This window comes from Etheostoma cragini, chromosome 13 (assembly GCF_013103735.1).
Source record: "Etheostoma cragini isolate CJK2018 chromosome 13, CSU_Ecrag_1.0, whole genome shotgun sequence".
Lineage (NCBI taxonomy): Eukaryota > Metazoa > Chordata > Actinopteri > Perciformes > Percidae > Etheostoma > Etheostoma cragini.
In genome coordinates, this window is record NC_048419.1 from 5,553,462 (window position 1) to 5,570,976 (window position 17,515).

Below are 17,515 nucleotides of genomic sequence, written 5' to 3' on the forward strand. Positions count from 1 at the left end.
TTACAAAATGATGAGCTGGGGTAGGGTATGTTGAAAAAATGTTTTGCCTTCGCTTTAATGTTGTGGTTATATATAAATGTTTGGTGAATAGAAGCCAATGTAGAGTTCTGATGATCTCATAGATGCAGTATCTATGAGATCATAACTTTCGCAACTATACACAGCAGTTAGGCATAACTGTACTAAGGTATTACAGTCTTTAACATGTATAAATGACATGGTTTCATAATTACAGGTATTTCATTTGAATGCATAAAAGACATAATGACATTATTATATCATCTGTAGTTTTACTAGCTGGGAAAAGTTGGCATTCATTTTAACTCTGGCAAGTTTTACACAATAATAACTAAGTTCCACATAGCAACATGCCTTGCCTCACATACTGTTTGTGAGATGAGTTGGCAATAATTGAGCACATATGTAATCCGTTTCCTGCAGCAAAGGCCATCTTTAAATTCTAATTAACAAGCACGCACGCACAATGCTTCGTGGGTGTGTTTTCAGCAAGTTTTTTTGTTTGTATTATTCTTCTCCTTTCTCCTCTCATCCAGCGCAATAAAAAACTGATGGAATAAATGAATACAATTCAATTAAAAGTGTTTCTGTAATGCATAGTGCCTACAAACTGGAGGCAGAAGACCTCACATACTGATAAAGGAAGAATAAATGATTTTGACTCTTGGAACCTAGAAAAAGTTTTGAGCCAGGTGTGTTGGCCTGGCAGAGCAGAAACATGCACAACACACACAAACTCACACGCACACACACACACTCACACTATCAATAGGAACTAGGTTGGTTTTGCATTCTTCCGTTTTTTTTTTAATACTTAGCCGTTCTGATCTGTTGTTGGATGCCGATGGAGGTCTTGTTAAGTCTACCACTGTCTTCTAGGGTCTTTTCAAAAGATGCTTCTGTACCTGCTGCCACCACCCCAGTGAAACACAGCCACAATAACCACACGGTTTAATATCAAAGACACAGTATTAGGCGCCGTAGAAAAGATTGTCAGCATGCAGTTTCAACCGCAAGGCCCTTGTTATCGGGCCCTTGTTGGTGTGGTAGGTTAGAGTAAGGGTCACGTTCTAGTGTATGTGTCCTGATAAATGGGGTTGGCTGTCACAGCGAGGGAAACCCGATGACTTTATGACCTCCTCAGTGGCTCAGATGAATGGTTAGCTTTGGTCCGCACCACTTGTCTAATCCCGAGAACACACTCGCCACTGTCCATTCAACATTCTCCAGCTCCCCTTCCTCACGGCTGGTGAGACCCAGCAGGCCTCTGAACCCATAATTCAAAAATACCTCTCCAAATCTCCTCCGCTCCCTGCTGTCACACTCCACCTGTTAACATCTTTTAGGAGCAAAGTAAAGTGCACCGTAGTGACAGCCAGCCCATTTCTGTTTGCAGCAATCACTTGTTCCCATAAAGTGGAGGCCTGTGTCTGCTTCTGCCTCCCAATCCTGCATAGGTGGACACCTAGCAGTGAGTAAACAACGAGCATGTGTCATGGCAGAAGAAAGAAGGCCTAACAGAGAACATCCTAATGCATTTACTGCTAACTACCTTTGCCTTCCTGGTCAGGTGGCTTGTGGTGTGTGGAATGTTGAGAAGAGCTGTAATGCAATCCAGGTAGCCATTCATGTTCACCTTCTAACAGGACAACATGCAGAGACATTTGAAAGTAGAGAGTAGGGCTGGGGAAATAAAAAAAATACAATGATCCAATATTGTTTCAGAAAACCCAGATTGGATCTCTGTCTGTATCATATGAAACTATAGGACCTAAGAAATCCACTGGTACTACGTATATAGAGTACTATGGCCATGCTAGCTTTTTTTTTAACAGGGTCCCGTGGACTCTCAACTCAAGACATCTGAATGAAATGTCACTCAAAAGTCACTGTAGAGTCTGTAAAGTTGCACTTTAGTATGTTGCCTGCTGTGGTGTGTAGAGCTTAACAATTCCTAATTAGTATCGCCACTGAAATATCCCAAATCGACCTTGTAGACCGGAATCAAATTGATCCAGGAAATCAGTGGCGGTAACCAGCCCTAAATAACAGACTAGAGAAGCATGCATTTAACTCTCCATTTTACCCCATTGCTCACTCCTGCTCTCATTTGTGTGAGGTCTGCTCCATCAAGTCCAGAACTGTCTGGATGGGTACTGACATCCGTTCAAGAGGGCCTACGGGGGGGATATTCCACTTTAGAGACCAGGGTTGGGCTCAGTTAGAGTCCTGATCCTAGTGGCACTCTGCTCATGTCTTTTACACGATACTAAGCTTTTCCTTGTCACCTCAGCCTGACAAGATTTCAGCAGTCTCCACTGGCACCCTAAGGTGTCCTTTAGTTGACCTGATATTCCTGATTGTTTGTGTGTAGCATCACCCAAAAGCACCAGAGGCCAGGAAGCAGTTTACTCCTGGTGCTTGTGGTGCTATGGAGTATGAAAATGCCGGAAAAGTAATTATATAACACAGGCTTTCTGTGTTAAAAGACACTGTATGAGCCAAGGAGTTTACGAATTACTATTGCCATAGTCTATTATTTCAATGCATTAAGATAGAAACCACGGTGATTGGAAGTCTTTGCCTCAAGCAGTGTCCTGCTGCTCTTTCGAGAATGTGAAACCACTTAGTGTGTTGTCTTGAAACCATTCCTTCTACTTAACACGAGATTCTTTGCTCTCAGAAATGTTCACAGAGGCGTCCAGTTTTCCAGCCTTAAAGTTATTTGGGCTCAGAGGGGATAGGTTTACGTGATGCTTTTGCTTCTCAAGCACATATCTGCGAGAAATTGGGATCCCACTGCAGCCAATGTTTTATTGGCACTTTGTGCGCTGTGCCACATTTTGTATCGCTTTTCCAAACACTATCCCACATGAATGCAAGTGCTCTTCTTCCTGTGGACACAAACTATCTTTGGTTTGATGTTTGAAGATTTTTGTTTGGATTCACAAGATATGGATATGGTGTATGTAAACACAGTTTTTTTTTCTCGATGTAATTAAAGTCAAAGTCCAAACAAAACAGACATTGTTGACTGTGCGCCTTGGAGTTCTTGGTGTAAAAAAAAATAATTTAAAAGGCAACTGTTTTAAATTTAATTTGCATGAGATTAAACTCTTAGAGGCTTTGGTGTGATGTCAAAAAGTCCATCGATGGAATAACACATACACCAGTGTTGCTCTGCCTAACATCACTTGTCTAATGTGTGATTACTTGGACTTCTTTTCTACTTTGTGTCCTGCAGCTAAGGATGATGGGAGCGTGGCCGTCGCCCTGGGTTACACGTCGCACCTGGTCCTGATGATCTCGTGCTTCCTGCAGATCCCTCTTCGATATCCGGTGATCCACAAGGGTTCACGCTCCTCCATCAAGGACACCATCACCGACAGACTCACTGAGAAGGAGCGAGAGTAAGTCGACTTCACATGGAAACACCAACAAAACAATAGGGAACATCTCATCTTAATATACCATCTCTTTCATCACAAATGCACGTATCACACATCCTGGTGAACAGGTTGGTCTTCTGTAAAAAATAGATTGTTCTAAATTCTTAGATTGCTCTTTACTGTCTTAAAGGGAAATCGCTTTGAAATCAACATTCAGATAAATCATATAAAAGCTGAGGACACGGGGTCAAACAACACTTTGGTAAATATTCTTGCATCGCCAGACCTTCTTCCACAGCTCTGCGGAGGATTTTCTGGCTAGTCCACACACTCCATACATTCCGGGATGGGAGAAAAACGTTCTCCGCTTTATTGGCATTTCTTGAAACAAATCACAATCGTCATTGAGTGACGCTAAGCACCGGACAGAGCCACAGTGCCGCTGCAAAATTGTATTGAAAAATTGAAGGAACTTGTTTTTGTGGAACACGTGTACGTTGAAAAGTTGTTTTATTCGTGCAACAGAAAACTCTCGGTGTCTGAATTTACCCTGCAGAGATCTGAGTAGCAGTTAACCATAGTGCTCATAAATCCACCGGAGTTTAGAATTCCTAAACAAAGAAAGTGGAAAATCCAGCCAAAAAGATTGATATCCGACAGAATTTTTTGGCGCCAACGGAGCAATCCCAGACGTGGAACAGTGTGGATATAGACCATATGGTAAACAAATGCACAAAGAAAGGAAAGGAAACGGACAAGGAAATGTTTGGTAGGACGAGAATATTGTTTTTCATTGTAGACTAGATGACAGTGTATTTGGTTTCTTGACAGTAAGGGATTACTTTTATTATAAATTGACTGTTTGTTAAGCCCCACCCTTTAAGTTCCTGTTGCTATGCTTGTCCAAAGGTCCAGTTTTGCCAACACATGCAGCTTAACATGATATCATAGCAGTTTAGACCATTCTTTCATAAAATCCTGAAGTTCATTTTTAATTCCAATAAAGACATATATCAGTGGAGCATAACCTTGGTGTTAGAATTTGAATGTGGTGAGTCAGGACGTTATTTGTTTAACAAAAAAAAAAAGTTCTTCACAATGTCTCATGTAAACAAGGTTATTGCGGGAATTGCTTCACCCAACAGTGTTGGCACCAGTGCTAGTTCTATTGTAGACAAACACAAAATCTTATCGAATGTGACTTAAAAAACAACTTTACATCCTGTTTTAGCTTGAACGAGCCCCCTTTACAATTTCTAACAATGTATACTGACACTATGTGTAAACAAGTGTCTGCATGTGTAAGTTACTAACTCAAAAAAAATTGATGATTTAGTTACTTTTCTATGCAAGGCAAGGCAGCTTTATTGGTATAGCACATTTCAGCAACAGGGCAGTTCAAAGTGCTTTACACAAAAACAGTTTAAAAAAAAAAATAGAAAAAAGGTTAATACATTACCTTTTTATATTTACTTTTGTTGTACACATTGTACCACACAGTTAGTCCGTATCCTGTTTCCTGAATTATTATTATATATATATATATATATATATATATATATATATATATATATATATATATATATATATATATTTTTTTTTTTCACAACATTTCTTTATATGTTGCTATGTATCGACCATTTGGAACATTTGCATAGTTGTCTTTGTTACCTGTTGAAAAGATCATAGAGAGGAACACTACTCAGTGGAAAAGAATCACTGTAAGACAAAAGGAGCGTTAATCAGACATCTCAGCTGCACTTTCCAACTGCAACAGCCGAGATTTTGAAAAAGCGTTTAACATTTGTTACATTTTTAACACCGTTAACAAGAAAGTACGTAACCACTGCTTAATCATCACACTGTTCTTTTATTTCCACCGCGTTTATCACACTTCTAGTTATCCATCAAACCATAAGAGCCACATCAAATAACTTAGTGCTGCCAGATTTCAAAGACCTGGGATCTTGTAGTCAATAAATCGCCAGGCTTGTTATACTGTTATTCTCTTTGAAGCCTTATTTTTAAGTTTTCATCAGATCATAAATCTAGATATTTATTACGGAGTGGTACCGTGTATGCACGGAATTGGGTCCTTGCAGTTGAGTGAATTAGGCCTGGAAAAGCCTTGAAAAGTCATTAAATCAGATTGGATTAGATCAAATATCGTGGGCCTCTAATGTGCGATTATTTTAATACACAACAGAAAACGAATATAGTGCATTTTCTGGTTGTGTTTTCAGATTGAAAAAATCTACTATGTTTCTCAGTACTTCAGAATGTTACTACTATTAATCAATGCATCCTCAACACGAGTGTGTGCGGGCGAGTGCTTTTAATGTTCTTTGTCCCCTTTTTTCACAGTTGCTGTAAACAGTTGGTTTCTCTTCTCTCTGGTGTTGTTGTGCTGTGACACATTTGTGATGTGGAAACCTTCAACTTCTGTAACTTAATAGTCAGGCCATAAATAGCGACTTGTTGAACCAATTATTTTCCTTTTAGAAAATGCTCACATTTTCTTACTGCTTTTGTGGTTGAGTTTTCTTTGACTGCATTTGCAACACACACACACACACACACACAAACCACACAGCAGCCCGCAATAGAGCGTTTTCACTGGGGCTTGGCTTCTGGATTTGGATTTGACAATATGAAACACTCAGATAGGGCCTGCTACATTGCAGATACATTTCAATACATCTACTTGTTTTTGCAACAAAAAAAAAGCACGTCTCTCCCCAGTTCCGCTTCATACCTGCATAGTTTTTACAGGGTTGCTTTCTTCTTAAGCTGTTTTGTTTTGCCCATGGTAACAAGTTCCCCTTATTTTACAACTTACTCAGGTGTTCAGATAATCTATAATCAAGCTGTGCCGAGACTGTAAATCACAGTGCCCATTCAGTGCGAGTGTCTCTGACACGCCCTAGGGCTGTAACCACTGTGCTTCCTATCTTTACAGCAGAGCATTATGTCATTTTTAAAAAATCAAGAACTATTCGTGATTGCAAATATTATGTTGACATAGAGCAAAGCAAATGATAAAGTGAGAATCTAACCACACCTGGGGCTTTGTCAGAGTTGCTTATCATTATTTGTATAGACACTGTAATTACAATGAGGGCCAATATGATGAAATTATTATTTTGTATATGTTATGATCCTGTAACTATGCATCAAGTCAGAATAAAAAAAAACCCTGCTCCGTTATGTTAATTGCATGCTTACTCTGGTATGCACTTTACGTGCATATTGACATTCCACACATTCAACTGTGAGAGGGGGAGTGATGAGGAAGATTATGCTATAATCAGCAATGTTACCAAAAGCCATGGATGTGAGTGAATATGATTGCACCGGCAGTGTTAAAGTTAGCAGCCTGGCTAGGTTCAATGCCACCGGAAGAGGAGAGTAAAGATCCAGAGACATTCTTGGACTTGTCAGCTCTATCATTATGCACGCAACTCTGCTTTTGCTGTGCAGAGTCTGGTTGATATCAGCAAAATCTTTCAGCCCTTATTGTTGTTTTTTATGTAATAAATATTTACACATTTTATGCAAGTGTGGGAATCTGAACAAATGTGGGCACCTTGGGGGCCCCTGTGGGCCTCTTTTTGTGCTGAGCAGTCGGCTGGGGTCATTTGAAACCTGGAGTAGACTCATTATAGTAAATGATTTAAATTGGTAGAAAAGGACATGCAGGCCACATGGCGATGTTAAATCAGATCATATTTGAATGGGCTGTGGAACTCCATTTAGGTCAGTATTAAATAAGTACATAAATAAATATGGTTATGATAAATATAAATGTAAATATTTGAGGCAATAAATACAAAAATACAATAATCACGGCCCAATTATTTGAATCAAAGAAATGGAAATTAAAAAGGACTGAAATAAATAAAAGAAGGAAATGATACAATATATGGAAGAAGTCCTTTGAAAAATGCCATTTATTTAGTAAAAACCTTTTGTATTTATTTGTGCTGTACTCTCAGATTACATAACAAATGACCACTTGTTCTCGGCCGAGGCACATGGGAGTGATGTGTAAATCAGCACGGACACTTTCACATCCACATGTGTCGTACTTAAGAAGACAAACAGCTGGGGGAAAGTGTGTGAGGAAAAGAGAGACATTATCAGACAACACCGTGATTGAGCGGCCATCTCTCTGTGTGGGTGATTATATCATGACACCAGCTGGGGAGGCTCACTGTGAGTCCCTTTACACATTTCTAGTCCTACCATGCAGGATATTTACAGCAGGTCCAGCAACAAAAAATAAACTTGTAGGCCGTGTGGCTGTTGAACAGACACCCCAATCTAGCATTGCCCTTAGGTGTCCCTGAGTGGGGCCAAACGCACCAGCAAACTCCCCCCCCCCCCCCCCCCCCCCCCCCCCCCCCCCCCCCCCCCCCCCCCCCCCTTCACATGTTTATGACCCCTGAGGTCTTGGCGGGCTGCAGACACATAGCAAAATTATGTGTGGGGAGATGGAAAGCAACCAGCCGAGCTCCAAAGTGTACAAAAAAGGGGTGATTAAAGTGTCTGAAAGACGCAGCCAGTGTTGATAAGTGAGGTGGCATTGGATCACTTTCTCCGAGCGTGGTAGGATTATTAAGCAGTCAGTCAATTATAATGGTGTGCACATAGGAACCTAATGTTTTAGTTGCACTGTAGGCCCCAGTTAAACGGTAATTGTCCTAACCCTACTCTTGCAATGTGATGAATCTTTGTGCTATATTTAGTTGACTCCATACATACTTAAGTAAGGCTCAGCATCCCCTTTCTGTGATTCTACTGCCCAAACAAGTGTGGATCCAGATTACGCTCATGTTTATGTGTTAGAGCCCTGGGTATTTTCAGGCCTAACCTGTTCCTTGATTTGGGTCTTCAGTGTGGTGTGAAGAATATAAATATATTTCACCTTTTGTGTTTGGCTAATATCACTTTATTCCTTTCCACCTGCTGGGTAAAGTAATGGCTGCCTTATTTCATGTAGTAAGATATTTTTCCACAGGAAAAGGCATGTGTTGATCTGAACTTTGTTGCCCTCCAGAATGTTTAACTGGTCCTGTAAGAATGTCTGAAAGTAAAGTGTGGAATATGACTGGTCTGTTTGACACCCCCCCAAGACATGTTCTCTGAAATCAGTGGACTCTAACGACATGTTGAGCCCACATTTTGTCCTTTGGAGAGCCCAGTTCCAGTGTTTCTGATTGTATGGTAGAGACCTAGAGAGATGTGATCCAGATGTCCAGTGTCTGATTGAGACCAGAGCCCAGCCATTAAAAAACTAGCACTGCCTCCTATAGTCCTTCGCCCGAAGAATTGAGGCAAATCAGTTTTTTGTTTTGTTCTTTATCATGGCTAAAGGAAAAAAGGTTGTGAGTGGGATTTACACATCACTGCTTGGTTTAAACAATAAGTAAACTCGGTGGAGGTAGTGAATGTGAATGCCAGGGGAGGGAGGCCAGCTCAAGACAAGAGGAACCTGTGAGTTATTATTGTTCCGGGGCTTCAGGGGTTTCATTTCTCTTAACATGGACCATGTGCACAGGAGTTAAGGGGGCCTGCACCCAAATCACCCAGACCTGCATAGCAATGATGGGGAAAAGAACTGTTAGGCTACATGGCGCGTTAAACATCCTGCTGAAGGACTCATTGTACAGGAAGGAGTACACACACACACACACACACACACACACACACACACACAAACACACATAATAAAAAATGGCACTACTGATCATTTAAAAAAATGTATTTTAATTTATTTTCTTTTTTTTCATACATTCAAAAATTATAAACCGTGACAAACAATTACATTCAATACATTGAGGCTGGGTACACGTCCCAGGACCAAAAAACATAGAGAGGATAGACGGGAGGGAGGGAAGACAAAACAACGTATTCAGAAACAAACACACACACACAGACAGTCACAAGACAAGGGACCAAACACCTGCACATGTAATGCAAAGGCTGTAGCACATTCTACAGCCCGGACATGAAGTATCCATAGCTAACCCAAGTTACATGCTTAGACACTTTCAATCTTTTATAACAATGCAGATACAGTAGATGGGATTTTATATCCAGGGGTTTTAAGATCTCCATCCTGGCATTTCTGGTATCAGCCAATATTATACAGTATATGAAATTTCATTTTTGGCACCTGATCAACCTTTACGTTCTTTAAAGGTGTCATCTTTATTGTTTCCCCACACTCTGTCCTAAATTACAAATTGTCACTGTAAATACAGAATTCAGCTTCAACTGGAATTCAAGAGTTTTTATAGTTAGGAGAATTGTACGATGTTCTACTTGGTTTTGTAAGAGACTGCACATTGTCTGGCATTATAGAATGAATTATTATTAAGGAGTGTGATATGTTTCCTAGTGGGTCAGTTAATGTGTTCTTCATAGAAAGAATGAAGGAGGTGATCCACTTGGGATCCAGATAGTTTAAATCAAATTCCAACAAATAGCTCATTATTTAAGTGTCAACTACAAAGGCACCCTGAGACTGGACCGAATGTTTACTTGTCTTCTGAGGTTTTCTACCAAATCACTCAAGGACAACGGCAGGAATGCTATGTTTATAATAGCTCTAAAGAAGTCAAGGACTCTCTTTTAGGTTGACAGGTTAGTTGAATAAGCAGCCATTCATCTTGGAGCCCTGCTGTTGTGCAGACCATTGGAGAAGTCTTTGTTCGTACTTCATTAAAAAGATAACAAGAAGCATCTGGCTTTCTGGAGGATGCTGTATCTTGAACGGGATGACCCAGCCAGCTAAGAACTCTAATAACGTACTTTTGGTCAGAGATTGAGGGGAAACAATCAATGTACCTGTAACACCCCGGTCTTTATATACTGTAAACTCTTGCTTGCTTTTTTAGCCATGCTACGGCCATGTCTGTCTGTTGGTCTGTCCACCCCTTTGTGCAAGTATTTCAACAACCATTAGATGGATTGGAACAGAATGTTGTATAGACATTCATATTGCCCAGAGGATGAACCCTACTGACTTTTGTGAGCCTCCTGCCTTTTCCTCTAGAGCTACCATGATGTTGACATGTGTGGTTTTAAGTCAAATGGCTCAACAGCTACCTAAAGAATGGCCATCAAATTTTGTACACACATTAATGTCCCCCTCAGGCAGAATTATAATCTCCTCTGACTTCTAGCATCTAGCACCATCACCAGGTAAAAATTGTAATTTTTGTTTGACCAAATCAGCCGCAGTATTTAGTGCTAATTTGCAAATGTTAACATGCTAACACGCTAAAAAGATGAACATGGTAAATATTCGATGTGCTTGGCATCAGCTTGTTAACTTCGTGAGCATGTCTACGGTATGATTTAGCTCAAAGCACTGCTGTGCTAAAGTACAGCCCAGCAGAGCTGCTCGCATGGCTGTAGACTTTTGTTGGTCCGGCTATGATCATGAAAATTGGTGTTGACCAGAAACTGAAATGAGGTCAGAATATTCACGCTTAATTGGCGTTATAATCTTTTGATTTCAGTTCAGATAGCAACAGTTTTTTTTTTTTTAAAGTTGCATTTTGGGTGGAGTGATGATCTGCTCTGGTTTACGTTTTTGGCGAGTGAATACTATGTAGAATTCTGCTTGTGATTATAACAATGGAAAAAACAAAGGGAAAAGGAGTAGAAAATGAGAGTGCAGGGGTTGGGTGCTGGGGTCAGCGGAACCCTGGATATTCTTAAGAGCTGTGATGAAAACCCAGTATGACAGAGCTAATAACCGCCACATCACTCAGGAGACGACAGAGACCAAGATGGCGAAACAGTTATACAGGGGTCTTAAGTGCAGCAGCGGCCATTAAAATAGCATTCACTGACAGATGCTCAGTGTAATCATTTCTCAGAGATTGAAAATTACAGCTCACTGTGATTTATATGGTAACCACTGCCATTAGTTCTCTGACAGTTGCAAGGCAGGTGTTTTTTTTTTTTTTTCTTTTTTTATAAAGCAGGCCCAGATGATTTATGGTCCCATGCCGTTTGAAAATGCACATTAAAGATATTCTGAAACTTACAAGCACCCCCTCCCCCTGCCCCTCCCACCATTACAACACGGGTGTACATACTGGCCAAGCCTCGTCTCCGATATGTGAGCCAGAGCTATTGTTTTGCACATTTGGAGTATTAATTAGGATGTCTAAACAGGCAAGCCAGCACATGTGGACGCCTCAGCCTGTGTATACATTACAGCAGGTCAGCCAGTCACTAGGAGTCTTCCCTCTGTATTCTCATGAACCACGCTAAAGCTGAGCACGACCACCCACCTGCATAGCTGCGTCTTCCTTTTTTTACTCCTACGTTTAATACACTGGACCCAAGAGGGAAGAGAGAAGAGTCCAATATATACTAATAAGGTGCTTGCGTTTACATGCTCTTCAAAGTTTTCACAGGAAGCCCCCATTGACCTTGTGGTCTTATATGGCTTTTAACAGGACTGAATATAGAGAAGATGGGCATTTTAACTAAAAAAACATTTTGGTTCTGTTGTTTTGCTAAAACTCCAAAAATCAATGCCAGTTTTAAACAGGCTGTATGTAAAAAGCAGAATGCGTATATAAAGCTTTAACTAAAGTCTTTGGGCCGTTGTAGCCTCACCTATTCTCTTTGCACAAAGAGCCCTACAAATGTTTAACCGTTTAACTGTCTGGAGGGCATAAAAGACGCCATGAGCTGCTGACACCTGCTAGGAGGCCTCTGGGGTGCAGTCCTGGGAGACTGTGTAGACACTGGTGGTGGTGGATCACTCTAAGATGAAAGAAGTGTAAGTCAGACTGCTATTAAAAGATCCCTCAACAGGAATAAAAGAAAGGGCACAGAGTGCTTTAAAAAATCCCAACAGAAATGGACACCAAGAAAGAGCAAAGAACTTCCTATTCTTTATCTCATCATTGTAGCTATATTTTATTGGTTGTTTCCTCCTTTTAACGAGAGTCCTCCTTTTATTTTATTTTTTAAAGTAGTCTATGTCTAGACCCTGCAGTTAAAGAGCTGGCAGGCTGGGGCGCACATATTCTCTCCCGTAAATACAGGGGAGTTTCCTTTGAGATGCAACTTTTGTCTTTTTATGGTGTCAGGGCTCCACACTTATTAATTACATATTTTTGTGTCTACACACAGGGCTAGCACTTGCACGTTAACTGTGCTGCGGTGAGATTGCTCTGAAGGGTGGATGAGAAGGAAAGAGACGGGCAGTTTTTTATGAGCAAGAGGGGGCAGGGCATTGACTATTGCTCTCAACTCAGTGTCATTTATTTTTCATCTTTTTGTCCAGTCCACAGAGTTGAATATTAGCTAAACGAAAGCAGATTTCATGTTTCAGTAATCAGTCTTTTTAAATAGATGCTAAAGTGAGTGGGTGTGTTGATTATGGTTCCTGTCATATTCAGTTTGCTGTGTGTTTCACGGACACGACCCGTCAACAGGGCTGCCACAGAGGGGAGCTGGAGAGGGATGTGCTGACGGAAGAAACGGGTTGATTAAGGAAAGTGAGGAAATGTGAGGAGCACGGCTGAGATAGAGATGATTAAATTTGATTTTTATGTACAACAAAATTAAACAAAAGAACAAACAGCATCATGCACACGGTACAAGAGTCAAAGTAAACATGAGCTCATTTGAAAACACAAAAACTATCTTACCAGCCAGTGGGAAAGCCCAATTAGTGCAACAAACATGACTTCTCCAGCCTGTGTGTCGATCTTTCTTGTTTGTGTCTGTTTATTCTGGACCCTCTATCATAATGGACAGACAGGGTACTGGTTTTGGCCTGTATATTCCTCCAGGACTGTTATTTATTTCATCCTGTTTAGTGTAGAGGACTACCTCAGTGTATGGTGCTGCCGCTGGCTGAGTGATTTAAAAAATGGTGCTCTGTCTCCTCTGACTCTGCTATTCCTTATTTCTCTCCAATACACAACACTTACATGTTCAATGTTATACTAAGAATGATAGTGACATGTGACAATGATTAGTAATCTGTCCCATGATCCAAAACGTAGTTAGATGAAAACTGGAAAAGAAAAAAATGACTTTTTTTGACCGCAAAATAAATTGTTCTTGAGTGCTTTCTGTTTCGTTTATGAGACTTTGTATTCTGACTTTTTGCATTGTTGTATGTTTGCGCTACATCTTTTATTGTTGATAGCGCTTTTGTTGGCATGGTCTCCTTTTTAAAAGGCATTTAAATCTCACTGGGACAAATCTGGTCAGATTAGATATTATATAAGATCAGATGTGCTCATTAACTGTATCACATACTGCTTTGGTGATTCCTCCCTTCCCTCCATCCTCAGACTTCCTCCCTCCATTCTCCCCACTGGTGTGTAATAATATATTTGACTTTACTGGACGTCCCCGGGGGGAATTCCTAGTGTTTGGTGAACCGGGGTCGCACCAGTGTGATTTCAGACACAGTGGACAGCAGTCATTAATCACTGGGCTGTGACAATGACGGTGTATGTTCATGTTTTTGCGTTTGTGTTGAAACAGGCTCGGTTTTGCTTTTTTGTGAGTGTTGATCAGCAAACAAATCCTATCGGTTTTGTGGGGAAGTGATATTGGGAATGCCAGCGGTGCAAGGGGAATGCCTATTTTGTTCTTTCTTTCCCTATTTGTTATTTCCTATTGCTTAGATATGGCCTGTGGCATGCCGCCTGCTCCGTGGGGCCCTGGCTGCATGTCGGGGATATAGAGGGGCCACAAAGTGACTGACCGCGGGGCCCTGAGGCTACAGCTTCTCACTCTTTACTCGCCAGCTTTTAGAAGCAACATCCTGTTAGAATGCCCCCCATCTGTTGAGGGTTTACTTCTTTAACTTCCCAGAGTTGCAGTGTAATGTGTGAATGAGGAGGTGTTTACAGTGAGTATCTCCAGACAGGCTCAGCTATGAGTAGGAGAAAACAAACAGATAAAATAAAACAAAAGCCTCGGGTAAGTTGATGTTATCAAAAGCAAATGCTGTTACAGCTGAAATGCTGAAACGTGGGTATGATCAAAGATTTCAGAACATCAAGATTGGAGTAAAGTCTGGCCTTCAGAATGTCACAACCACCTCTGAATCTATACATTAACCTGCAGGGTTACAGTGTCGTTAGCATGATCTCAGTTGACAGAAGGAGGAAGTGTATTCTCAAATTGCCTCAAGCACTTGTAGGTCAGAGTTAGACGGGGGGTGGGGGGGGGGAAGAGCCCCATATCTGCTCCCACACAGGATTAACCAGAGACCATGACCCAGTCTCCAGGGGGCACACACACACAGAGGAGGCATGCCGGATGTACATACTCACTACACACACACACACACACACACACACACACACACACACACACACACACACACACACACACACACACACACACACAAAGCGTTCAACACATGTCTGTGCATAATGTACAGTACAGGCACATCAGAACGCATCTGCTGCTTCTGACATCACTGCAGTTGAGGTCATATTTTTGATACACCTAGGCTAAAGACATTCAAACACAATTTTTCCAAACTCCACATATTACCATACATTCTGTTAAGTCAATGGTTAGCTACTTTATGCCCATAAGAGATAATTTCATAAAAATACCCAATACTTTTATTCTCAAGTAGGTCAAACGTTTAAACACACCATGTGGATTGTCTCTTAAAACTGCAACTGAAATTACTTTTGGAAGCTCCCGATAGGCCATTTGTCATTATTAGAAACTAATTGTGGATGCATCTGTGTTTTAATGGGGAGTACACCTGTATTTAAGGACTTGGTCAGTGCCTTATAGCACTTTATACTAAGGGAAAATCCATGAAATTTTGCCAAAACCTCAGAAAAGGAATTTGGACCCTTCGCAAGTGTGATTTCTTCTTCCTTTAAAAAAAAAAAAAAGATTAATTCGTGGGTCTTTTCCCTTTTATTAGTGACAGTGGATAGTCATGAAAGGGGGAGAAAGATGGAGGATGACACGCAGTCGGATTCGAACCCAGGCCCTGCAAAACTCAGCCAACATGGGGCTTACTGGGTGAGCTAGATGCCGCCCCATGTGTTGTTTCTTCTTTGGAGCAATTTCCAAGCAGCTGAAGGCCCCACAAGTGTCTGTGAAATTAATTGTACTCGGGTATAAAAATGATGGAGCCACACAGACACTGAATCGTTCAGGAAGAAGGAGAACAACATCCCCTAGGGCTGAACAAACCTCGGCCCGAACGGTCAAACTGAACCCCAAGACGACAACAAAGAAGCTGGTGAAGAAGTCAGAGGCACAAAGTAACAATGTATCTAAATCTACTACTTGGAGAGTAGCTGAAAGGCTGTATTGAATGGAAGAAGTCCCAAATCCTACAGGCATAAAAAAAGGCAAGAACGTTTTGCAGATGATCACCAGGACAAAGTCATAGCCTTTTGGAGGACAGTTATTTGGTGATGAAATGAGACACAAATTCACCACAATTGGCCACATTTATCAGCCTTGTGTGTGTAGGAAAAAGGGTGAGGCTTTCCAGCCAAATAACACAGTTCCAAATTAAGTTGGAAAATAGATGGCATCGTGAGGAAGAAGGATTATCTGCAAATATTGAAACAACATCAGGCAAGACAAGACATCAGCTAGAAATTTGAAGCTCAGTTGTAGTTGGTTCCTCTAGCGGTACAACGATCCTAAGCATACCCCCAAAGTCGTGACAATATGGTCAACGAAGACAAAGTAAAAGGACGGGAGCGGCCATCACAAAGCCCTGACCTGAATCCAATGGAGAATTTGTGGACTGAACTCAACTGGTGTGTCCTAACTCCAGTAGCTAATGAAAACAATGTCACAGAAAAGTCCTGTAGCTCATTTAAGTTGAGCTGGTGCATTTTATAATCATTTGTGGAAGTTACCCGAGGAGAGGCATCACGGTGCTGCTTCCAACACAATTCTGTGCTGTTTTGATGTGGTCCCGCCTTACATGTACATCAGACAATAACACAAGCTTTATTTGTTAGTTTTCAGATGGAAAAGCTTATTTTTACAATAATATTTCCTCTGCTCATTGTTCCCCTGTTGGCAGGGCCTTTTGGCAGCTGTTGCAACAACAACAAACCAGCTGTTAATGCAACTAACGTCATCGCTACTGCATCTATGTGTATGTATGCTTACGGCAATACCTGGCTCTGTAACATTTCACTTGTGTTGTTGGACCTTTGTTCTGACAAATCCCAGATGTCATTTTCATTTGCAGAAAGGAACAGTGCAAATCCTATAAAATTAAGACATATTAGCTCCAATATCTTAAAAAGCATTATTTCAGTGTGGGGTTGAGACGTTAAGAGTGGGATTGGGTTTAAGTCACTCTAAAGATTAAGGTGAAGTATTAAGAGATGGGGTTTAGATTAGGCTATGATAGTAGATAATAAAGGTCATCGCATGTGTGTTTTGTCAGACCAACGTCTTGCCCAGTTCATGGAGCTGGTTTCCCAAAATATGGGACTCAGTGGGAGATCAGCAGACATAAGCACATAATGACAGGAAGGGATGAGTTCAGCTTTAAGTCCCTGATAGCAGAGAGAATCTCCCCTGTCTACATGTCAACATATTTTCTCTACCCTATCCCAACACCCAAGGATAACTTCCACATCCTTTAAGAGCACTCCCTGTGCAGTGCTAACTAAGACATCTGACTGGCACCATTGGGACTTCCCCACTATGCTGAAAGGAAAAGTTCTCTTTGTTCCTGCTCAGCGGCGGATGGACAGGCTGTTTGGACGCCTACGCTCCTGTTTGATATTTCAGTTTAACAAGGCACAGAGGTGGCGTCTGTGGGATTGGATCATAGACCACTCAGGCATCTACAAGAGTTACTGACTGTAAGCGCTGCTGGCTACATGAACGGCCGTTTTCAATGATGGGAATCATTCACTGCCTGTTGCAGAGCCAAAGAACATTAGTCTCTCAAGGTAAAATGAACAAGCAATGGACCCCCTCTTAATCCCACCGTCCTTTATTGGTATTTTCACACTGATAGATCTACAGTGGGTACGGAAAGTATTCAGACCCCTTTAAATTTTTCACTCTTTGTTTCATTGCAGCCATTTTCCAAA

At 41.1% G+C, this 17,515-nt stretch overlaps 1 protein-coding gene across 2 annotated transcripts in view; it reads left to right on the plus strand.

Annotated features, from left to right (window-relative positions):
* Positions 1-17,515, plus strand: part of uvrag (UV radiation resistance associated gene) — a 91,254-nt gene that overhangs the window by 35,764 nt on the left and 37,975 nt on the right. For both annotated transcript variants that reach the window (XM_034889552.1, XM_034889553.1), the window contains one exon: positions 3,263-3,428. In XM_034889552.1, the coding sequence (XP_034745443.1) occupies positions 3,263-3,428 (166 nt within the window). The remainder of the gene's footprint in view (positions 1-3,262; positions 3,429-17,515) is intronic.